The sequence below is a fragment of the Pristis pectinata genome, chromosome 4 (assembly GCF_009764475.1).
Source record: "Pristis pectinata isolate sPriPec2 chromosome 4, sPriPec2.1.pri, whole genome shotgun sequence".
Taxonomy (NCBI): Eukaryota; Metazoa; Chordata; class Chondrichthyes; order Rhinopristiformes; family Pristidae; genus Pristis; species Pristis pectinata.
The window spans coordinates 24,453,598-24,478,989 of record NC_067408.1 but is presented as its reverse complement, the minus strand read 5'-3'; the positions used below and the strand labels follow the sequence as shown (position 1 = coordinate 24,478,989).

Genomic DNA, 25,392 nt, shown 5'->3' with positions numbered 1-25,392 from the left:
CAAAGACTACGTGCTCTGCCGGGGGACTCACTCAGCGGCCACGTCACTCTCCCGGCGTGAGCCTGCGCGCAGTCGCCGCCCTTCATCTTCCTGCGCTTGTGCACGCCTCGGAATGTCTCTCCGCGCATGCGCCGTTGCCGTCTCTGCCGGTGTGTGCTGCTGAGCGTCGGTCGGTGGGAGGGAGATTGCCGTCTGCTGGATTCTGCAGTCGGTGTGTTCAGTTGAGTGGTAGGTACCCTCCCCCTTGTGCAGCACTGCCTAGCCTCTAGAGTGGCCAACGGTCAAAACGGACAAAATTTCAGGGTGCGCGGGGAAGGCGGTGCAGCCCTGGAGCTTGCGATTAGATTTTTTTTTAAAGGCCAGAACCATGAGTAAGGAGAAGACAACGTGTCTGAGCACTGGCCCCGGTTACTAATTTCCCTGTACTTTGGCTCCGTGTCCAATCTATCGAGGAGGAAGGCTGCTGAAAGCTCTGACCATACATGTTAGAGTAGGGTCCGGCCCAGTGAGGTGGATAGTATGGCGGCTAGTGAATGACCTTTCAGAAGGGAAGTTGGGACGCTGGCAGCTATTGCAGGTTTCCCGACGAGGGGTTTGTAACGTCGTGGATGTTTTGTTTTAAGTCCTGTCGAATTTGTGGGAACGCATCCTTCATACTTTTTAGTTTAACAATTTAAAATGTGTCTTCCTTTACCCTTTGTTCTTTTTCAACCCGTGTGGAGCTCTGAAGATCATGTGTGAAAGTTAAGCCATTCCAGCTTGGAATAGGCAAGTAATTCCTAGATTTGTAGGGTTAGTCTGATATTTATAGCATTAGAGGTTGAAGTTTTCAATTTTTTAACATAAAGAACACTTTCCTAAGTGTCCCTTTGTACGTGGGTGAAGAATCCTGTGGCTATTCTATTACAATTGGAGAACTTGCTTTGATTAGTCATTAAAGTCATAATCTTGATGACTTCATGACAAGCTTTATGATAAGCTCGTCATAAAGTCATAGAGACAGCACAGAAGCAGGCCCTGTAGCCCTCCAAATCCACCCATTTTAACTAATCTTACATTAACCCCATTTTATGCTCCTCATGTTCTCATCAACCCCAGGTTCTTCCACTCAGCTACACTGTCAACTAATCTACTAACCTGCACGTCTTTGGACAGTGGGAGGAAACTGGGCGAATCCCATGCAGTCAAAGAGAGAATTTGCAAACTCTGTGTAACAGTCAATGTCAGGATTGAACCAGGGTCTGTGGTGTTCTGAGGCAATGGCTCTATTAGCTGTGCCACTGTGCTGCCCCATGGCATGTCTATGTTAATGATTTAAGACAAGGTCTCCCAATTTCTCACTGCTAAACATTTCATTTAGAACTTATTCTTGGTATGATAAGATGGCTCTATTTGTAATATTACTGAATAGGAGCTTTGTTTTGTGTCATGTGAGTGGGTAAAAGAATCCTGCAGATGACTTGAACATGAAATTTTTAAATAGTGAATCTAAGCAGAAGTAAAACTGGTCCACATTGTTTTGGGCTTATTTAACATCAGAGAACATTAGGACGTGAAACCTACATTTTGTTTATTTGCAACGTTGGAGTGTTCTTTATTCTAAAATCATAGATTAAATTAGAGTGGTTTGCTGGTTCAGTGCCCAGTATAAAATCATTATTCATGAATATATTAAAATATTAGTTTTGTGTATTTGTATCCTTCAATATATTTCATCTGCAGTAAAACTAGATTAGTAAGACATTGCAGGGCTATTTGAATTTTTTTTTATAGGTTTAATTACATGTGCCCTGTCACAAGTGTTTTTTTTTTCACCCAGTTAGAATACTCTCACCCTGAGTTATCCTTATGGTGCCACATTTACTTTGGTAGAGGATAGTCGTGATCAAGTGTATTTCAAGCTGTGCCTAATCACATCATAATATTTAGTTTTTATTTCCGTCCTTGAGTGTGGCTGTTCCTGATTAGGTTGGCATTAATTTGCCATTCTTAGTTGGCCTGAAGGTGATGGTGTGCATTTTTGAACTATTGAATGTATTTTGATTCAACTGAATAACTTGCTTGGCCAGTTTAAGAAGGCAATCATGTTTGTGAGAGTCTGGAATTCAATAAAACAGACCAGGTGAGAACAGCAAATTTTCTTCAGTAAATTACATGACTGAACCAGTCAGATTTTAATAAAATCTAAAATTATGTTCTCAAATTGCTTCAAGTGTTATTTGAATTTGTATTCTCTTTGGATTATTAATCCCGGATTCTGTATTACTATTGTAGTTAACATAATCAGAGTACTATACAAGCTTATTGTGATAACAATTTCAGGGTTTATAGGAGAATGAAATTATAGTGTATATGCAACTTAACAGCTTTTCTGAGAAACATTATTGACTTTCCTCTCTGAAACTGCTTTTCTTTCTACTTCTTACATGCCCATAAAGAGCTCAGGGAGATAATTTGCTTTCTGGTCTGTGTCAGAATTATAACTTGTTGCAAGCTGTTTAGAAGTGTTGTGAAATATATGATGTCCACCAGAGGACAAGTAGAACCTTGGTTTAATGTCTCGTCTGAGAATGGCACCTCCAAGATTGCATCAGTATATATGCCAAGATTATGTGCACAAGTTTTTGGAATGCGAGAATATGGAATTAATAATTTGTAGGGTAATTAAGGGCTTTATGCAAGGCAATTGTTTAGTAGTAGGTTAATATTTTTGAAGTAATGTAATTGATTACATCTGGTGTTGCTTGGATATGCAATACTCTTAATTGTTATGCAAATTTAAGAGTATGGACAAAATGAGAAACACTGTACTATAACTGAATAAGTGAGAATGACATTAAGAACATTTGGAAAACATCAAAAAAAGTGACTGCTATGATATATTAAATCCTCTGTAATAATGGAAATGGAAAAAAACATAAAATTCTACTCCATTGTGCAAGTGTAATACACAAGTCGTTGGGACTTTGGCAGGAAGTGTCTAGTTGCTGACAGAAAGGAACCTAGAGGGATTAGGAAAGAAATTCCAATAACTTGGTTAAGACATATTCTAGTCTTTGGACTAATGCAAGAGGAATGCAAAATGATATTGTATGTAGATATAAGGGATTGAATGAAGGGGAAACTGAATACTCCATAGTTGTCTTTGTACATCTCATGACTACTTATAAATCTCATGACTACTTATAAATCAAGAGAGAATAAAAGTAAAAGATCACCGTTCCGTCATCTTGATCATAAGGAGTAAAATTAGAATTTGGGAAATAGGAACGAATGATAAATGGCTTGTTGCACAGCTGTGCAATGAAAATCTCCTGAAGTTAATTTCTCAATCCAGAAAATACCCATATTTGCAATTTGCATTTTGTCATTATTCATTTTTCTAAATTATTAATCAAACTGAGAAATTAGGGAACACTTACTGGGGAGGATCCCTCTGTTATGCTGGACAGTGGAATTTAAAATTGTCATGGATGAATAAATTAATTGATGCTGCTAGTTTGTTATTGACAGTTATGCCTGGAGTTGTAATTATCACATGCTGGTGATTAGGGTGTGTTGGTTTACAATGTGGTTGTTATATTTTTGTCAAATACTTAAACATTTTTGGGAAGAAAAACTTTTCATGCATGAGATTGTTTGCTCAGAAGATCTCCAGTTCATTAGTCCCATCATGAAAAGCTTGGGTTTTGTTAACGATGTTTCTATACGGTTTTGTTTATGCTCAGCTTGCATTCTGCCGTTTGAATTTCAGTAGCATCTTGGAGATATCCTAAAATTCTCTCTTGTATATAGGCATGGTCTTTGGGAGGCACGAGCAAATTTGCTGAATGGAGTGATCAATGGAAGCCCTTTGTGAATGTTCAGAAAAATGTGTCAGTTCTGGATTGTGAGAGTGCCAGATGATGTGGACACAATGGCAAAAGTTGTAACCATTAGCAGACAGTGGAGGGTAGGGAACAAATAGGTAGTTAATGGAGTGTCCATGTAAGAATGCACAAATGAAAGATGTGGCTATAATTGGGTGATGCAAAGCCATGGATAGAATTGAAGGAAAGGATGAAAACCTTTATTTAGGTTCTAAAGAGCTAGTGGAGTTTTTGAAACCATGGGGGGAGGTGGAGTGAGAAGGTTGTCTTCAATGGGGATGGGAATGTGAACTGAGGTTTTTGGATGACTAGTGGCTTGTGGAGATAGGGAAGAGGATTTTGGAGAATTTGAGTTGAAAAGTATTGTCAATGATTAGGGACTAATGCAAATTACATGGAAAATAAAGTGCTTTTGATTGCATGTGGGGACAAGATGATTAACACACTGTAATTAAGCTTGGCCAGTTCACTCAACTATAGATGCCTGTAATGCTTTTGAAATTTGAATTCTAGGATCTATCTTTTCACATTGGCCACAGCCCAGAGGTAGACTCAAAACTAGTTAGAATTTGATCTGTAAATCTGCCATTGGCTAATAGCTTTAATGGAGTAAACTGTCCCGGAATTCAAATTAAGAGAAGTGTCCAACTAAAAAAAATTAGTTAAAGCTTTGACTTTTTTATGGTCATTTGCAGCATACAGTCCTGAAGTTCATTAGTTTTTCTGTTTGGCCTTTGGTTCTTCAAATTCAGCAAAATTGCCATCTCTAAATCCAGATACCCAGCATTCCAACTCTGCCACATCTTCCTCCCTGACTAATATCTTAATGATTAGAGGGAGAGTGGTTATTATTGACCAGGAGGTTACCTGGACCAGCTACGTAAAATTTTAGCACCTTGAGCATTCCTGAGGCTGTGTATTCTATGGCATATTGCTCAATTCCTGTCCATCACTTACAAACTACTAATTTAGGAGTATGCTGAAGTGTTTCTATGAATGCAGCTCCAATGACACTCAAGAATCCAGGATAAAACAACCTACTAGTTGGCATGCCATACCCTAATCCGAACAATTACCCCAACCACCAATGGTCTCCCTGGCTGAAGTGTGCAGTATTTACAATGGCACCTACTTGTCAAGCTTTTGAAACTTGGGGCCACCACCATCTTGAAGGACAAAGGCAGCAAGAATATGGAAACCACACTACCTGTAATTTCATCTTCAAGTGGGCACTATTCTGACTTGGACACTATCTCTGCTCCTTTGTCTCTGGGTCTGAATCCTGGAATGTACTCCACAACACCTTGGAGTACCTTCATCCTGAAAACTGCAGTCATTCAAGAAGCTGGAACACAATCAACTCAAGGGTAATTGGGGAAGAACAGTATATTGCCACCATTTGTATCCCATGAGTGAATTTAATAAATGTACTTTTCATTTGGAATTGTTCATTTTTTTAAAAAAATGTGCTTTTTCATGGATTAAATCTCAATGTTATTCTTCAAAATGGTGCTGTTTCAAAAATTGCAATGAATTTCATGTTCACAGAGATCAGAATTAAAGGCTTAACTGAAATTGGCACATTTAACTTGGCCTCCGGGGGGGAAAAAAAACACTCAGTTTCACAGGGAGGGGCTGTAATAGATTTGCTGAAACAAGCATTATGAGATAATAAGGTTGAGCAACAAGTGCTGGGATGTCAGTGACGCCCACATTTTTTAAAATCCCATTTCTGTTGGGAGTTAATGCAATGTGTAGTTAAGATGCATGCATTATAAACGAGAATTGTAGACTGAGTTGCTGATTTGAACCTAATATAACAGTAGGGATTCTGTAGATCACTTTGGTACTCCTAGGCTAAATGAACATTGTTGTATATGTTGCTCCATTTTCATTGTTGTAGTACTCTCTGTTACATATTACATGAATGACTTTGCAGCTATCAAAGTTGGGTGAAGCTTGCCAAGACTTAGAGCAACATAACTCAGGACTCTTGGAAATTAAATTGCCACAGTTAATATAAGAGTACAAGAAATTGCAGAAGAACTATGATATTTTCTTATAGCAATGTTATAAGCCATAATAAAATACCATGCATTGCTACAGCATTCGTGGTCTTACAGTCTTGCACAGCTTTTAACTCTTAACAGTAACTTCATCTCCCACTCCAACTCTAGGCACAACTCACTGTTGTTTTCACCCTTCTCTATGGAGTGATTTGTAGCTTTTCAAAGCTGCAACATCTGTCCTTAAACTGCCTACTTTTTGTAATACAAAAAAATAAGCCCTCCATGATACTTGATTGACTCAAGGCCCTTCCTTTAAGATTGACCTCTTTGTGTCCAGTTTATTTCTTAAATCCATGCACCATAACCGAACTTGTCCAATTAAACCTGTGTCATCAGTTTTTCACCGAGTTGTTGTGGGGAAGAGCTCTGAGCTTATAGGCACCTAAAGACAGTCAGACTGCAAAACCTTTGTGGTAAAAATGGACGAGATGAATTAGTAATCTGATTTATTACTTACATTGAACATGGTAATGTAATGATTCTGTAATAATCATAAAATAACCACTTACAAAATATATTTGTTAAATTTTATAATACACTAACTGGCCAACCATGGGAACACTCAAATAGGACACTTCGTCACTTTACAAATAAAAATGCATTATGCTGTTTAAAAATGTTGACTGAAATCTTAGGGTTACCATCTTTTAATGGTTAAAGTTATTGGGTATTTTTTATTCCAGGAGTAGTTGGTGAGTAGGTGGTTTAATGATTAAGGAAGTGCCTCAGTTGTGATTGATGGCTAATCGTAAATAACAGTTGATTGTAAGTTAACAGCAAATTGAAGTTCTGGTCAAAAAAGGGCATAAAACATCTGATTGTTAAAAGTGGTAATTGAGATGAGCATCACTGTGTTCCTTCTCCAGATAAAATGGCAGTTCCACCAGCTTATGCAGATCTTGGAAAAGCAGCCAGAGATGTTTTCACCAAAGGCTATGGTAAGAAATTCAATATTGCAGTTTTTGGTAGAAACTAGAAACAGTTGCTGTGGGCACAGTTCACATGTGGACTATTATAATGTCAAAGTTGGGCGTTTACCATATGTCACTGCTAAATTTTTAGCAGCATACTGAGACACCATTTATATTGGTAGCATTGTTCAGATTTTTTTCACGAGGATGGGATTGGTCAGAAGGTCACTTATTGTGATAAATGGCTGAAATCTAGTTTTTTTTGATGCTGTACTTGGGGAGGGGAGAACCCTGATGTATTTTTTGCCTATGTTGCAAACTTGTCTGGTGAGGCTTCAGTTAAAGTTTGTGATTTAGATTAAGTACGTATACAGGAAGTCCCCGGATTACGAACAAGTTCCGTTTTTGAGTCTGTTCGTAAGGTGAATTTGTGTGCAAGTCAGAACAGTTACGTACAGTTCACATCTAGTGTCAATTAGTCCTAAATCACTACAAGCTTCAGTTATTTATTGCTATATATTAAGATCCAAATGGAATTTTGATTCCAGTTTCATTGTAATTCCACACATAATGTGAAGCAATCTAAAATACAGCATAACTTGTTATCACCGGGACATGTGAAGACTGTAATCAGTCTTGTGTGTTTGGTGTCATTCATTACAGTACGGTACTGTGGAGGTACAGTTACCACATTGAGTGAATTTTGTGTATTTTCCGACTGATGGACAAAATCGACTTAAGGACATCTGTAGAAACGGACCTCAGTCATTACCCGGGGACGACCTGTCGGGGGAGAGTGAGTGCTGGATAGATAGAGGGGGAGATAGATATGGTGGGTGGGGGCAGCAGGAGAGGGGGCTGGTGGAGGCATGTTTACTGACCATTCATGGTGTCCCTCATCATTCGGAACTTGAACATCCCTGTCCCGAAATAGTGGTACAGACTGTAACACATGAAATCCACAATCCAGCCATTCACCACCACTATCACCTGGAAAAAGTCAACACTGACAGGCAAACCGTTCTGCGCCCAATTCCGCGCCTTCTTCCTGCTGTTCGTAAGTACGGGCATTCATAAGTTGGGCGTTCGTGACCTGGGGACTTCCTGTACTTTGATTTTTTTTTAAATTGCTAAATGTTCTGCATTAATGTGGGTGACTAAATGACATTAAGTTTTGCATTAGAAAAAAAATGAGCATCCTAAATCTAAAATGTATTTTTGATCTCTTGATAGGATTCGGTTTAGTAAAGCTGGACTTAAAAACAAAGTCAGAAAATGGACTGGTAAGTGCTGTTATAAGAAAGGTCACTGGAATTTGGTTGCTTCCTAACGTTATGCTATTATCTTTTAACATTTCAGGTGTACGTGTAGTCTGTAGTACAAGGTTGTGTTTTTAACAATACATTTTTCACTTGCAGGATGTAGGCAGTTAGACTTGTTGGCTACAGAGGAGAGCGAAAAATATTTTCCACTGTTTGAGTCATAAGAATATAATATAATTATTTTGTTTAGGAAATAGCAGGATTATTGGAGAGAGAAACAGATGTTGCCTCTCATTCCACTTTACAGCAATTTCCCTTTACTGCAATGCTGAAAATAAAAATATTTTACTCTTATGCCTGCCTTCATGCTAAATTTAGTTAATAATCTAAAATTTAAAAAATATACTAGTTTTAGTAATAATGACCTTGAAACTATAGGACTGTTATTAAACGTATCTATTCAATAATCTATCATTCTTAGCTAGACTGGTCTCAATGTGCAGACCATGGCAATGGTAGTAAGCCATTCTGTTGCATTATAGTTGCTTCAGTCAACAGAAAAAGCTTAAAACTGCACAGACCACTCAATGCCTTTAGACGCGTGATTCAGATGTGGCACAGTTGCTCCCAGCCCATTTGACCTTGTAAAGTCCTTGCAAGCATCTGGTGTCTAAACTGGGAGAGTTGTCACATGAACTGTTCAAGCAACAGCCTGAACTGGCTGTAGTTGCATCATACTTTATTGACAACATTGCCAGGCTCCATTACAGTATCTGAGTACATTTTGGACCCACTGGTAGGACACAGTTGAAGGGGCATTTTAATTCTATGTAGGCAAGAGAACATCCCAGATAGTCCCTCTGAAATCTCTTGGCATCTGGAGAGAAGTAGATAACAAAAACCCTTCTGTCCTCTCTCAGGTGATGAACTGGTACTCTTCCATGTTGAACAAAACTTGGAAGAAGCTCTAAAGGTAGCACGGAATGTATTCTGGTGGGGGAACTCTAATGTCCATCTCCAGGTGTGGCTTGGCAGCACCACCACTGACTGGACTGGCCAAATCCTGAGCATGCTGTAGGTAGTGACTGAACCTACCTTGTCCTTGCTACCCTACCTGTTGCAGATGCATCTGTCGATGACAGCATTGGCAGAAGTAACCAGTGCATGGCCATTGTGGTAATAAACTTCGGTCTTTACACCAAAGAAATACATAACGGCACTGTTCGGAGCTGCATCATGCTAAATGGGATAGCCTTAGAAAAGATCTGGCAATTCTAAACTGAATGTATGGGTTGCTGTGAGCAATCAGAGGCTGCAGAAATATTCGCCACAATCCATAACCCAATGGCTCATCGTATCGCTCAATATCATTTGGTGATAACTTGTAGCTGCAGCACCTGCCAACCTGTACCAAACAGCAAAAACAACATGCAATAAATGCACTTAAACAATCCCATAACCACTAGATCTGATCAAAACTCTGCAGTCTGCCATATTTGGTTGTGATGACAATGGGCAATTAAACAGGTGAAGGAGGAGGAAGTTGTAAGATGCTGGGGTCCAGTGTATGAATGCTAAAGACAGGACTGAATCATTAGCAGCCATGTTTATCCAAAAGTGCCGAGCTGCTATCTATCTTGGCTTCCTCCTGAGATCATCACCATTACAAAATCCAGCCTTCAACTACATGATCTCAAAAAAACTGAGAGTACTGGTACAGTAAAGGCCATGAACAACATCCTAATCGTGGAACTGAAAACTTGCACCCTAGAACTAGCTGCACCTTTACATGAGTTGTTCCAGTAAACTTATGACACTTGGGTTCCTACCCAATGATGAATTGAAGTGTGTATCGTTCACAGAAAACAGGATAAATCCATTCAGCTAAATATTGCGAAACAATGGAAGGTGTCGTGACAGTACTATCAAGTGGGATTTGCTCACCAATGCCCAGTTTGGGGTTCTTCAGGACTACTGACAGGATAAATCCATTCAGCTAAATATTGCGAAACAATGGAAGGTGTCGTGACAGTGCTATCAAGTGGGATTTGCTCACCAATGCCCACTTTGGGGTTCTTCAGGACTACTGAGCTTTAGACCTCATCCATGGCCTTGGACCATGATAGAAACTGCCCTTGAGACCAAGGCAGGATTTGACTGAGTATGGTGACAGTGAGTTCTGGTAAAGGGGTAATGGGCAACAAGGGGTAATTATTCCAAAGATTATAGTCACATCTTGCAAAAAGGAAGATGGTTGTGGTTGTTGGAGGTCAATCATCCAGACACCAGACATCACTAGAGTTTCTCGGCAGTATCTTCAGTTTGTTCATCATAACCTGCCTACAAGGCGAAAAGAGGGCTCTTTTCATCATGTTTGCACAATGTTCAATTTAATTTGCTACAGCTCTGTGAATAAAGCAGTTCATGCCTGCATTCAGCAATTCCTAGACAACGTGAAAATAACATTCATGTCACAAATGTTCCAGGCAATAGTAAGAGAAAACTTAACCATCAATTTGTGATATTCAGTGACATTACTTTTGCTGTGTTCCCCATTATCAGCAGATTGAGGGATCACCACTGACCAGAAAGTCAACCAGACTGGCCAGAAAAATACTCTCTCCAAGAGAGACTGGGGATCTTGCCTCGACTAACTTGCATCTTTGTGCCCCAAACCCTTACCACTGTTACGGACTCAGTGAAAGTCCCTTTAAGATAGTGTGTATGTGTGTGTGGGGCGTGCTTACGTCAATAGAAGATAAAGGACGTAATGATGTTGTTGAAGAAGTCAGAAGAAGAAGGAGAGAGAGAAGGGAGAGAGACACCAGCCTGCTTGTTTTCTCTATCGATGGATGAGAAACAATAACTGTGTTTGCCACTGAAATCCATGTATGGAAGTTGGAAGTAATCCGGTGGAGTTCACTTTGTTGCTGACCTGTAGAAGGAAACAGGTATTTGTGTGCGGACGACCACGATTCGGATGCTTTTCGGGGTGAGGAAGTCACTACCGAGTAAACACTGGAGTGTCGTTTGGGTTCCATCATGGAACATTTGGATTTCATATGTACTCTCCCTATGTTCTCTACATCTACGTCTTATCTTCTGACAACAGTGGTTGTTGAAGAAGCCCTTGCTCATGTTTCACCTTATGGCTTGCGGAACTGAACTTTAAGAACCATTCCAGAACTGGGAGGTTTGGACTTTGTCACACACACACGACAAGTTTAGTTTTGGGGTTAACGTTCGAGGTTTAACACTTCTGAATTCTAACATACTAACATTTTTACTTTTATTTTACGTATTATCATAAGTAGTAATTAATAAAATAGTTTTTAACACTGAATCATGCTCGGTGTGTTTCTTTTGTTGCTGGTTCGTGACACCACCATCTATGGGAGCATGGTGGAGTGCTTTCTACTTGCCTGGAGCAGTGCCACTATGAGCTCAACCATTCTAAGACAAAGCAACCTGCTTAATTGGCATTTCATTCATGACATTAATCATACAGTTAGTCCACTGGTGCACTGTACGATTTATAAAAATGTACACCTAGCCAACTCTAACAGCATCTCCCAAACTCATGACCTTTGTCACCAAGAATATGAGTAGTGGTTCAAAAAGGTGATTCAGCAACATCCTTTCATGACCAATTAGGAATTGCAAACTGACTGGCCTTGCCAGTAACGCGCACATCCTGAGAAAGGAATAAATAGGGGAAAAAAAATAAGAAAATCAGAATCTGGTTTATTAACACTAACTTGTATGATGTGAAATTTGTTGTTTTATGGCAGCAGTAAAGTGCAAAGACATAAAAGTTGCTATAAATTACAAAATAGTGTTTTAAAAAAAAGGAATAATGAGATTGGTTCGTGAACCCGTGAACAATTCCAGAAATCTGATGGTGGATGTGAAGAAGCTGTACCTAAATCATTGAGTGTGGGTCTTCAGGCTCCTGTACCACCTCCCTGATGGTAGTAATGAGAAGAGGACATGTCTTGGATGGTGAGGGTCCTTAGTGATGGATGGCACTGCCTCTTGAAGATGTCCTCGATGCCAGGGAGGGTTGTGCCTGTGATGTAGCTGGCCGAGTCTACAACCCTCTGCAGCCTCTTGCGATCCTGCGCATAGGAGCCTCCGTACTGGGCTATGATGCAACCAGTGAGAATGCTCTCCACTGTACATCTATAGAAATTGGTAAGAGTCTTTGGTGACACACCAAATCTCTTCAAACTCCTAACAAAGTAGAGCTGCTGGCATGCCTCCATCATGATTGCATCAATGTGTTGGGCCCAGGATAGATCCTGCGAGATGTTGCTGCCCAGGAACTTGAAGCTGCTCACCCTTTCCACCTCCAAAAATCAAAATTTCACAAGTGATATTTTAGTTTGGATGATGCCATTGCGAGATGAACCCCTAAGACAGGTAGGAGTTGAGGTACAGATCAGCCAGAATCTAATTGATTGTAAGCCTAGGCTTGTAGCCTACTTTTCCCAATTTCCTTTGTATGGAGCAATTATGACAATTTTCCATTTTGCATTTGTCAGTGGGTGTGTCTCTTACAAACCATCTTCCTTGTTCTGAACGAAGCTTGAACAAAATGGCATGGAGATGACTCATTTCAGCTCCTCAAGCATGTTTCAGTGTAAAAGGACATAAAGTCACTTTGAATGTTCGGACTATCCAGTCTCTCATCATTTAAGATAAAATATCCATTGTTTTTTCTACCAAAGTGAACAACCTCATATTTTACAACACTGTTCTCCATCTGCCATTTGTTTTCCACTCACTTAGCTTGTCCATATCTCCTTGAAGCCTCTATGTATCGCCAGCACAATGTACAATCATACTTGTGTGTCATCGACAACTGTGGAAACGTTACACTAGACCCCTTGGCAAATCATTGAATAGCTGGGGTCCAAGCACTGACCCCTGTGGTACCCTGCTAATCACAACATGCCAACATGAGAAGGACCTATTTATTTCCTCTCCTTTTTCTCAGTTAACCAACTCTCAATCCATTCCATTATGTTAGCCCCCAATTCCATGTGCTCTAGTTTTGTCAGCAACTTCCTTAGAGGGCTTTATTGAAAGTTTTAAGAAAATTCAAATATATTACAACTACTTGTTCCTCCTCATCTACTCTACTGGATATATCATCAAAGAACTATAATGGAGTATTCAAATATACATTCCCTTTAATGAATTCACACTAACTGTGCTCAATCATTTTCTGATTTTTATTTCAGAATTTGTGCTCCAATCAGCAGATGATTAAAATTACATAAGAATATAATTTGGTTTTTTTAAGGTGCAAGCTAGTTAAATAATATCAAAAATATTTTTGGAAATGGATCAATAACATTATAGAAATAATGTTTCATATTAGCAAAATAGAAGAAATGCATGGTGTCAATAAGCTCATGCTGAGACTTGATAGTTGCTTGGTACTCATATGTTGTGTGTGCACTTTATTAACAAGACTTTTGAGCCTCCTTTTGACTATATCTGATGAATCACATGAATCAAAGTTTTGGATTAATTTTTCAGGCTTGGTCGAGGTTTCAAGAAAAAGGCCTAAAATTTGCTTTGTAAGTTGTATGGCTAATGCCTGGAGTTGCAGAAAGGGCACTGCAAATGGCTCTGGTGCTCTAGATTGGGGAAGGTAAAATGAGCTTTTCTGCATCTCGTGGTTGTCCAAAAAGCCTATGACTGCTTTTGTGGAATGAACTTCAGATTGTGTTTAACTGTAATGAAAAGCCTACAGTCAGTCATGAAGCCACCTTGTACACTAAATTTGTTTCCTATTGTAGGAATTCACAAGTGCTGGGTCTGCCAACATGGATACTGCCAAAGTTGCTGGCAGCCTGGAAACAAAATACAAGTGGGTGGATTATGGACTGACATTCACAGAAAAATGGAACACAGATAATATTTTGGGAACTGAAATTACCATTGAAGATCAGGTAAATGAGTTTAAAAGAACAAACATTAAGCTTACTGTGTCTTTTCCAAGCCAAATTACAAACCACTTTTTTCTGTTTAGCTTCTGAAAGGGCTGAAGATTGGATTTGACTCTTCGTTTGCACCTAATACAGGGTGAGTTTAAAACAGTCAGTATAAAGAACAAAATATTTCTCAGTATTATTTTTGTCCTAAAGTAGTTTTCATAAATCTGGTATCATTTGATTATTTTTTTTAACTTGTAGTAGCTTGTAGTACCTTGTTGAGTATATAGGTAGTTAGCAACTTCTCAGGTTGTGCCAGTCATACAGTGTAGCCTGCAGATCAAAGATACATACTCAACCTGGGATGAGTTTTCATATCTGCTCAACAAAAAAGCATCTTTCTAAAACAAGATGGCTGGAATCTTGTCAATGAGTTTCACATCTTGTCATTTTGTAATGCAATGTTGTGAGTTTGAAGGTTCTGATATGAGTATTTTGTGTATTAAAAATTTTTGGCCCATTGGTAATACAATCTGAGTAGAAAATAAAATGTTATATTTATTTTAATTGTGCACTTCGAGTAAATAATGAAGCTACGTTTTAGAATGTGATGAAATTAATTCCAGTTAATTTTTTGCTATATTCCTAAAATAGGAAGAAAAGTGGAAAAATTAAGACCGGTTACAAAAGGGAACACATCAATTTGGGAATTGATGTTGACTTCGATGTTGCTGGCCCAGCTATACGTGGAGCCTTCGTCCTTGGTTTTGATGGATGGCTAGCAGGATATCAAATGACCTTTGAAACTGCAAAATCCAGAATCTCCCAGAGTAACTTTGCTGTGGGTTACAGGACAGATGACTTTCAGCTCCATACAAATGTGTAGGTACACATCTAGTGTATTTTTGTAGGGATTTGTCAAAATTTTGGTATGTGAATTGTCTTGGAAGAAAATGCATTTTGGATAATGAATTTCCAAACATAACAAAATTGTACTGATGCATGCAGGTTCTGATGCATTAAAATTCTTATAATGTAATGTTGGATAATTGGAATGAATGGTTGTTGGTCTTAGTCATACATCACAGAAACAGCCCACGTTGTCTTCTCCACCAATGGTACTCATCTAAACTAATTCCATCTAACCCACATTAGGTCCGTAGCCTTTAATGCCTTGGTGATTCAAGTTCGTGCCTAGATAAATATTCCTCCACCTCTTCAGGAAGCACATTCCACACTCCAGTCAACTTCTCTATGAAAAATTTCCCCATCAGATCCCCTATAAACCACCTACTTCTCACCTTAAACGTATGCCCTCTAATTTTGGACTCCCCAACCCTCGGAAAAAGACTCCGACTATCTACCCTATCTATGTCCCTCACAATTTTATGAACCTCAAGGTCACCCCTTAGTCTTCTATATTCTAGTGAGAATAAACCCAGCTTATCCAACCTCCTTTTATGAGTAGTGGCCCTAATTCCAGGCACCATCCTGGTGAATCTCTTCTGTACCCTTTAGAATGCTACCACATCTTATCTGTAGTGTAGCAACCAGAAATGTACACAGTCATGTACAATGAGGTGGTGATTACTTTATTACATGATTAGAATTAACTTCATTCCTTTTTGAGTAGCCCTATTCCTTTTCAATTATAATATTTTGATGAAGTTTGAAAAGTTGACTCAATGTAATTAAGTCTGAAGTGCTTAATACATGTTTAATAATCTAATGTAATTTATAATGGACAGTAGGAGTACTGAAATAAGGCTTGAGACACAATTATGAAAGGGGAAATGTTTCATTGCCCAACGGAGATTCTAAGTCAAGAATGTGTATTTTGAACAAACTGATCAAAGTAGAATATTGAACAGTACAGCATAGGAACATGATACCAAATTCAACTAAACCTGTCTGTCTGCACATGATTCATATCTCTACATTCCCTGCATGCTCATGGTGCGTTTCTAAATACCCCTTAAATGCCACTGTCACGGCTGCTTCCACCATCACCCCGGCAGCGTGTTCCAGGCATCTACCACTCTGTAAAAACAAAACTTACTCTGCACATCTTTAAATTCTTGCCCACCCCCCCCCCAGCTTAAAGCCATGTCCTCTAGTATTTGATATTTCTACCCCAGGAAAAAGAATCTGACCAGCTATGCCTCATAATTTTATAAACCTCTATCGAGTCTTCCCTCGGGCTCTGATGCTCCAGAGAAAACTATCCAAGTAGATTAAGTACTTTTTTGGTAACCAATCATAACAATTTGTTAAGAAATCGGGTATCTGTGTGATGCTTTGCTTCACTGAATCCAGGCTTGTAAATCTATTGTTGATGCATTTCACTGGAGTAAGGACTGTGCTGCAAGAGAAGCAGAAGAATGGAACCTTGTACTTCCAAATTTCTTTTGGCACAAGATAATGAATCACGTGCTTGCACACGGCATTGATCTCAGAACATCTCAAGCTGCCTGACAGCCAAAAAAGTAGTTTTGAAGTATAGTCATTGTTGTCTTGTAACAAAAACAGCAGACACAGTGTATACAACAAGCCCAGTTATACTTCTCAGTTTTGTTGAGAGGATTTAATATTGACCAAGACACCTTCAAAATAGGATTATTTACCTCTTCCTGCAAAGGTCAAATTATAACATCTCATTCCAAAGATGGCACCACTATCATTGCACTCCTCCCTTAGTAATGCAGCATTGAGTCAAGCTGGGGTTTCTGGGCTTGACTTCAAGCCCATAACACAATTGAAGTGAAAGTACTTGAATTGAAGTGAAAGTGGGCAGAGGGGGTGGGGTGGCCCTGTTGGTGAGGAATGAGATTCAGTCCTTTGCAAGGGTGGACATTGAATCAGGAGAAGTAGAGTCAGTGTGGATAGAACTGAGGAACTGTAAGGGCAAAAAGACCCTAATGGGTGTTATCTACAGGCCTCCGAACGGTGGCATGGATATTGGGTGCAAGCTGAATAGTGAGTTAATATTGGCATGTGGCAAGGGTAATGTCACAGTAGTTATGGGGGATTTCAATATGCAAGTGGACTGGGAAAATCAGGCTGGTACTGGACCCCAGGAAAGGGAGTTTATAGAGTGCCTCTGGGATGCATTCTTGGAGCAGCTGGTACGAGAGCTAACCAGGGAGAGGGCTATTCTGGATTTAGTGCTGTGTAATGAGCAGGATTTGATAAGAGAACTCGAAGTAAAGGAGCCATTGAGAGGTAGTGACCATAACATAAGTTTTTATCTGCAATTGGAGAGGGAAAAGGGCAAATCAGAAGGGTCAATTTTGCAGTTGAACAAAGGAGACTGTGGAGCCACGAGGGAGGAGCTGGCTAAAGTTAACTGGGCGGGCATCCTAGCAGAATTGTCAGTGGAACAGCAATGGCAGGTATTCTTGGGAATAATGCACAAGGTGCAGGATCAGTTTGTTTCCCAGAGAAGGAAAGACTCAAAGAGGGGAAAGGGGCCACCGTGGCTGACAAAGGAAGTCAGAGATAGCGTGTTAAAAAAGGAAGAAGTATGGCAGAGCCAAGCTGAGTGGGAAGATAGAAGATTGGGAAATTTTTAAGGTGCAGCAGAATTTAACTAAAAAGGTAATTCTGGAAGAAAAAATGAGGTACGAAGGCAAGCTAGCCAGGAATATTAAGGAGGATAGCAAAAGCTTTTTTAGGTATGTGAAGGGAAAGAAGTTAGTTAGGAACAATGTTGGGCCCTTGAAGACCGAATTGGGTGAAATTATTACAGGAAACATGGAGATGGCAGTAGAATTTAATGAGTACTTTGGATCTGTCTTCACGGGGGAAGACATAAGAAATCTCCCAGAGGTAAGGATGGACAAAAGGCAGAGGGTGACAGAGGAACTGAAGTGGATTGACGTTAGGAAAGAAATGGTGATGGGTAGACTAATGGGGCTGAAGACTGACAAATCCCCAGGTCCAGATGGTCTGCATCCCAGGGTACTAAAGGAGGTGGCTCTAGAAATTGTGGATGCATTGGTGATCATTTTCCAATGTTCCTTAGATTTGGGGTCAGTTCCTGAGGATTGGAGAATGGCTAATGTTATCCCACTTTTTAAGAAAGGAGGGAGGGAGAAAATGGGGAACTATCGTCCAGTTGGCCTAACATCTGTGGTGGGGAAGATGCTAGAGTCCATTATTAAGGATGAAATAACGGCATATTTGGATAGCAATGATAGGATTGGGTCGAGTCAACATGGATTTACTAAGGGCAAGTCATGCTTGACTAATCTACTGGAGTTTTTTGAGGGTGTAACCAGGAAAATTGATGAGGGAGATTCAGTGGATATTGTATACCTCGACTTTCAGAAGGCATTTGATAAAGTGCCGCACAGGAGATTGGTGGGTAAAATTAGGGCTCATGGAATTGGGGGGCGGGTATTAACATGGATAGAAAACTGGTTGGCGGATAGGAAACAAAGGGTAGGGGTGAATGGATGTTTCTCAGAATGGCAGGCCGTGACTAGTGGGGTGCCACGGGGCTCGGTGCTGGGACCGCAGCTGTTTACGATCTATGTTGATGATTTAGATGAAGGCATTGTGAATAACATTAGCAAGTTTGCTGATGATACAAAGTTGGGTGGCAGTGTGACATGTGAAGAGGAAGTTAGGAGAATTCAAGGTGATTTGGATAGGTTGGGTAAGTGGGCAGATACTTGGCAGATGAAGTTTAATGTGGATAAGTGTGAGGTTATCCACTTTGGGAGCAGGAACAGGAAGGCAGATTATTATCTGAATGGTGTGGAGTTAGGTAAGGGGAAAATACAAAGGGATCTAGGAGTCCTTGTTTATCAGTCACTGAAAGTGAATGAGCAAGTGCAGCAGGCAGTGATGAAGGCTAATGGAATGTTGGCCTGTATTACAAGAGGAATTGAGTACAAAGCAAGAGATTCTTTTGCATTTGTACAGGGGCCCTGGTGAGACCACTCCTGGAGTATTGTGTACAGTTTTGGTCTCCAGGGTTAAGGAAGGATATCCTGGCTATAGAGGGCGTGCAGTGTAGGTTTACGAGGTTAATTCCGGGGATGTTGGGACTCGTCTCATGCTGAGAGGTTGGAGAGGACTGGGATTGTACACCGCTGGAATTGAGAAGATTGAGAGGGGATCTGATTGAAACATACAGGATTATTAAGGGATTGGACAGGATAGAGACAGGAAATATGTTCCAGATGTTGGGGAAGTCCAGGACCAGGGGGCATGATTTAAGAATAAGGGCTAGGCCATTTAGGACAGAGGGGAGGAAAAACTTCTTTTCCCAGAGGGTTGTGAATTTGTGGAATGCACTGCCTCAGAGGGCAGCGGAGGCCAATTCTCTGGGCACTTTCAAGAAGGAGCTAGATAGGTTTCTTATAGATAGGGGAATCAAGGGATATGGGGACAAGGCAGGAACAGGATATTGATTGTTGAGGATCAGCCATGATCTCAAAATGGCGGTGCAGACTCGAAGGGCCGAATGGTCTACTTCTGCTCCTATTGTCTACTATCAACTTAAGTTGCAGCTGAGAACAAATTGGGTAGCAAGTTGGCATTAATGGAGGATGAATCATTTTGGTTTTATAATATACAGTGTTAGGTTGCCTAAATGTACAGCTGGAGAAAAATAATAGGTTATAATGTTGTTGCAGTAAATTTCACGTGAACCGTAAAATCAGTGCTTCTCCAAAATGATGTGTGTGTTCCGTGCTACAGGAATGATGGTACAGAATTTGGTGGCTCCATTTATCAAAAAATCAGTGAAAATCTTGAAACAGGCATCAATCTCGCTTGGACAGCTGGGAATAGCAATACCCGATTTGGAATTGCAGCAAAATACAAGATTGATGATGATGCAACATGCTCGGTTTGTATACATCTATTTATTTATTGGGATTGTATTTTTTATATAATGCAGGCGAGGGGAAGCATGAATGTACATGTGTTTCAAACAGCATTAACAGTTGTAATTTCAGGGAGAACTGCTTTATAAGGAATTTATTTTCTTTTTCAGATTAAAGTGAACAATTCAAGTCTCATTGGACTTGGATACTCTCAAATGTTAAAACCAGGTGAGCCACGTTTGGTCTTAACTAATTCAGTCTTGTACAAAAAAAGCCTAAATATTGTAACATGATATTGATAAAATAGGACTATACTGATTTCCATTGTGGATCTATTTTGCTTCCCCCCCCCCCCCCCCCCCCCCCCCCCCCCCCCGAATGGAATAGCACAAATGAGTAATTCAACAAGTTCTGATATCCTCATGATATTCTTCATGTGTCCTTGAGTCATCCTTGTCAGGTTTACCCAAACTTGTGCTAAATTGTCATTCATTAGTGTATATTGATAGCCATTACATGAAGTGTTGATGGCCAGTGATACTGACGCAATTTTTTGTTCTTGGCCATCCAGCTGATATAATGAAACAACAGAATGGATCTGATGTCTCTCTGGTCTGTTTGGGGCATTACTGTTATCCACTTTTAAAACTCTTTCATTTTTCACCTAATCTTTCCAGAATTATAACATTCTGGATTGATCAAATACAATATTGCAAATAACTTGACTCCATACATAACATCCCCTTTATCCAGTCTATTTTTAAACGGTTGGATGACCACTCTATACTCATTATATACATGAATTGAGGACCTGAGATATTACTTAAAAATGCTGTAATGGTGCTGGAATACTGAAGTTTACCTGACTGTAAACAAATTCTCATTTGCACCAGGAAGCCAAACTGGCATCGACCCAGTTCTAACTTGAACAAATAGTTTTATGAATGTACTTGTATATATGAACATATAATCACACTTTTTAACGTGAAGTACCTGGACTCAGCGTTATGTGATCATTTTTTTTTCCTCTAGGTATTAAACTAAGCCTGTCAGCGCTGCTGGATGGCAAGAATATTAATGGCGGTGGTCATAAACTTGGCCTTGGATTTGAATTTGAAGCATAAACCTAGAAATGGAAAGAATCTACAATCAGTAAATTCCCAAATATTTTCCACTGTAGCAATTTGAAGATCCTGGTGTTTTTTTTTTGTTGAGCCATGTGTCCAAACGTTGTAAAATCAAATCATCATCTTTGGGGATTGTCTTCTGAAGAACAGAATGCATTTTCAAAATGTCATTATATTTATTGTATTCCTTAGACATTTGCAATTCACCCTTACATGTCTATTTTCCCTTCATGGTGAAGACTGTTTGTATGTGGTGTAAAAACAAAACACTTATTGTTGGTTGAAATTGTGGTCCTTTATCCCTGCACCTTCTGAAAAGGTTGATGCGACACAGCCATATGGAGAGATTTGTATGTTTACAGCAAGTATTTGTGATGGTTGGGCTTAATAGAAAGTTTAAAAAAAACACACAAAAGAAATTTAGTGTCCCATCTTTTTGAAAACTTCCCTGTTGTGCTGTTGATTTAAAGTATTGTCTTCCATGTTCTGGAAATAGTTAGGGAAATTTGTTTATCAACCTTGAATTGAAACATATTTAGTATTATCTTGTGTGTATGGTCTTATTGAAGGCTACAAAAAAACTACAAAAGTAGAAAATGGTGAAGGGTCATATACAGATGACAGCCATACTAAATTACCTTGTACATGCCTTGAGAATCCTGAATCATTTATAAATGTGGGCCAAAATTATTTGAGGCCTGCAGAATGGCTTCTCAGTCTATCATAAATATCCATGCCTAAAGTAAGTAATGTCTAGTGAGTGAATCTTGGGCATTCGCTTAGACGAATGTGGGACAGGAGAAGAACACTGGGAAGGAACTCACTGGTAGGTTTGTATGATTGACAGGTCCCTTTATTTCTCTGCCAGTCAGTTTCTTTTCCAGGGCCAGTACTGTTTGTCTGTAGTCGTCTATGGTGGGAAGCACTTCCATCTGATTTAAAAAGTCTGTGTGTCAGAGCTTTTGGACTAGCTGAAACTAAGGAAATTTCTAGAGTGGGACATCCTGGGCTTGTTGCTTTTGAAGTAAGAGGCCATGTTTGGGTGGATATCCAGTGCTTTTATATATTTGTCATAAGATGGATTCTGTATGAAGAATCAGCTGTATTGAATTTGAATTACCAAAGTGTTGAAGTGGAGAAATTTTGATACCTGCATCTCTTCAGGATAAAGTTTTTTTTAAAAAGTCAGTCCAAGCAGGAGTTCTCCTTATCTGAAGTTAGCTGTTCCTTTTATTTGAGTTTATATATTTGCAGTGCTTGTAATGTGTGAAAATAATTCAAGAAATATGAAAGTATAGTAAGGAATAATGAATTCATAAATAAAAACAATGCTGGAAATTTTCAAGTCAGGCAGCATCTGTGTAGAATGAATCAGTTAACTTTTCAGGTTGATGACTTTATTATGAATTAATTCACAAGCATTTTAATTGAAGCAGGTTATTTAAACTTGGGTATTTTCAAACATTAATTTTGTTGTCCATCATAATGCAGCACATATGTTGATCATTCTGATATATTTCTACCACAACTCACTACTACCCTGTTCTTCAAGATGAACACTTTTTAATTTGCCTCTAGGTTTAAACCATGACATCACCATGCATTAACTCTCATTTTATTACACTTGAGTGGAGGAAAGTGTTAAATGTGCCATTGTGGTTGCTTAAACTATTTAAAAATGAAAACTTTTTTGCGCAAGTTAAGTCATGTATGGTTCCAAAAGTATTATTTGGAATGGGCAACCAGCATTCTGGATTACCTACTTATAAGTTAGCTTTTCTCTTTGAAGCATTTTGTAAAAATGACTCTTTAAAATTCTTGTAAAATAATTTAAAATTATATACAGCTTTATTTGGAAACCATTTGAATTACTGCATTATCTCCATTGTAATGTATAATTTGGAGACCTTGAAAAGCTTTGGTTCTTTGTTAAACCTTTCCATTGGTTAAAATTGCAGTAATTTTTCAGGCTCTGAATCTCTGTGGTGTGCAACCAAAAGGTAAATTAAAATTCATCTCAGTTGTATCTATTATTCGGGCACTTGGAAGTGCCTTGGTACAAATGATGTGCCATTGAACATTCTTCCTGGTAAGTGGAGATGGTTCCAGTCAGGTATTTGATAACTTAAATATTTAATTATTTAGTAAACTCAATTATAGTTCCTGCTTTATAGGAATTAATGGATTGTCCCAGTTTCAGGACCTACTATGCAAGATCACTTATCTCCTGCCCACTCTGAAACTAATAAAAATGTTTAAATATATAAATGTAACATTATGCAGTTGTAGGAAATCTAATTTAAGGTTAGAAAAAAAATTCTGCAAATACTCTGCTGGTACCATCAGTAACAAAGATTTTAGCTAATGCTGTCTGATCTGTTAAGTTTTTCAATTTCCTGTTTTTATTTCCAACTTTGTAATGTTATCCTAAAGTTGTTGAAAATAATGTTGGTATAAATGTAGAATTTCACAAAGGGAATTGATGTCACTTTTGAAAATTTTGACCAGATTTCAAGAGATTTTAAAGAATGTATTTATTCTTTTCAACATTTAGGCCTTTCAAAACTCAGTAACTTCTCCAGAAAGTAAATTGCAGAACATTTCTTGATCCTCAAATTCAAATGTATAAATTTTGAACCCAAGTTGTATTAAAATAATCCTGTCACCTTTTTTTTGCCATAAATGAGCACTGTGATTCATGGCATGATGTATGTGGCCCTTCCCCATGAAAAAAATACATATTCACTTCATTGACCATAGTTTTATTGAGCGCACATTTTTTTTGCTTTGTGACTACCCATGAAATCTAGAGCTTTCTCACCAAACCTATTGGGTTAGAAATTTGTCCTTCATTGCATATACTAACTGCACAGAATGTTATTGGTTGGGGATTATACTCCATTTCCAAGATGTGATTCCATTGAGGTCAATAGAACCAAATTTTGAATGTAGTGTACAACAAGCAGCTGATTGCACATTTAGTACATGAGGATGAATTTCTGCTCACTTTTTGATTTATTTTCCTGAGAAAATGCTTGTATCTTCACTCTTTTTCTCCTGAGTTTAAAAGTATTAAATGTTATAGACAGTGTAATCTTAGCCTCCAAACAATGGTATTTGATTTTTCTCTTGCTTTCATAGGTCTCCATGCAACTTGTGCTTTGGCACAGTCTTTCAGTGTTTCAGTACTACACCTGTATATTATTAACTGTTATTCAAAGTTTATTTAATAAGCGGGTGTCTAGTTGCATCTCAGTTTCAAGCCTGATTTGATCGATATGTAGGTGCAACTTTTGATTTAAAGTTTCCCAATACTGACTTGTTTTGCTTTATTTCACTTTTTTTAAGAAAAGATTGAGTAGTGAAGTATTTATTACAGTACAGTGCTGTTCACAAGTGTGTGCTTTCTCTGAGATCAGCAGTTCTAGTTTGCAATACCTCTGGAATAATAGCTCCTCAGTCAGTATTGGTTGTTCCCACTCGTTTCTGCTATTTTAGTTTTATATAACTAATTTTAATGCAACACTAGTCATACTCTACAAAATGTAGCTGAATTATGAGCTTTTATACACTGTATTTCACCCCCAATGTCATTCTGGCAATTGCCATATATGTAGAAAATTTTCAGTTCTAATGCAAAAAAAGAACTAAAGGTTGTTATGGGCGTATTATCTTTGTTACAATTTTTGATGCACAACAGCTAACGTATTGAGAACAATAAATCTTCTTTTGTGTGCATACTGTTGCCTTCCCCAAAATTATTTTTATTTTCCTCTCCCAAAATTCTCCTTCTCTCTATCACCCCCCCCCCCCCCCCCAAAATAAGGCCGTTGATTAGCTTGTTCACCTAGACTATGAACTTCAGTAAGTTACTTGACTATAATCTGAAGAATTTGCTCACGATCTGGATTGGAGTGCTTGGTAAATTGTAGTATTATTGTCAGATGTACTGAGGTATAGTGAAAAACTTTGTTTTGCATGCCATCCATACAGATCATTTCATCACAGTAGTGCATTGAGGTAGTACAAGGGAAAACAATAACAATGCAGAATAGTATTACAGTTACAGAGTGCAGTGCAGGCAGACAAGGGTGCAAGGCCATAACGAGGCAGATGGTGAGGTCGAGTCCATCTTATCGTACTAGGGGACTGTTCAATAGTCTTATAACAGTAGGAGAGAAGCTGTTCTTGAGCTTGGTGGTATGTGCTTTCAGGCTTCTGTATCTTCTGTCTGATGGGAGAGGAGAGAATGTTCGGGGTGGGTGGGGTCTTAGTCTATACTTCGCTGCCTTGGTAAAGCAGCCAGCGTAATCAGAGTCCATAAGAGTGGGAGGCTGTGCTGAGCTGTGTTCGCAACTCTGCAGTTTCTTGC

At 39.0% G+C, this 25,392-nt stretch overlaps 1 protein-coding gene across 1 annotated transcript; it reads left to right on the top strand.

The window, feature by feature from the left end:
- Positions 1-24,758, top strand: vdac1 (voltage-dependent anion channel 1). The gene is made up of 9 exons (XM_052013333.1): positions 1-228; positions 6,805-6,876; positions 8,083-8,132; positions 13,922-14,074; positions 14,155-14,207; positions 14,711-14,938; positions 19,766-19,916; positions 20,064-20,121; positions 20,926-24,758. Exons 2-9 carry the CDS (start codon positions 6,810-6,812, stop codon positions 21,015-21,017), a joined length of 852 nt encoding a protein of 283 aa, XP_051869293.1. The 5' UTR covers positions 1-228; positions 6,805-6,809; the 3' UTR covers positions 21,018-24,758.
- The last annotated feature ends 634 nt before the right edge of the window (positions 24,759-25,392 follow it).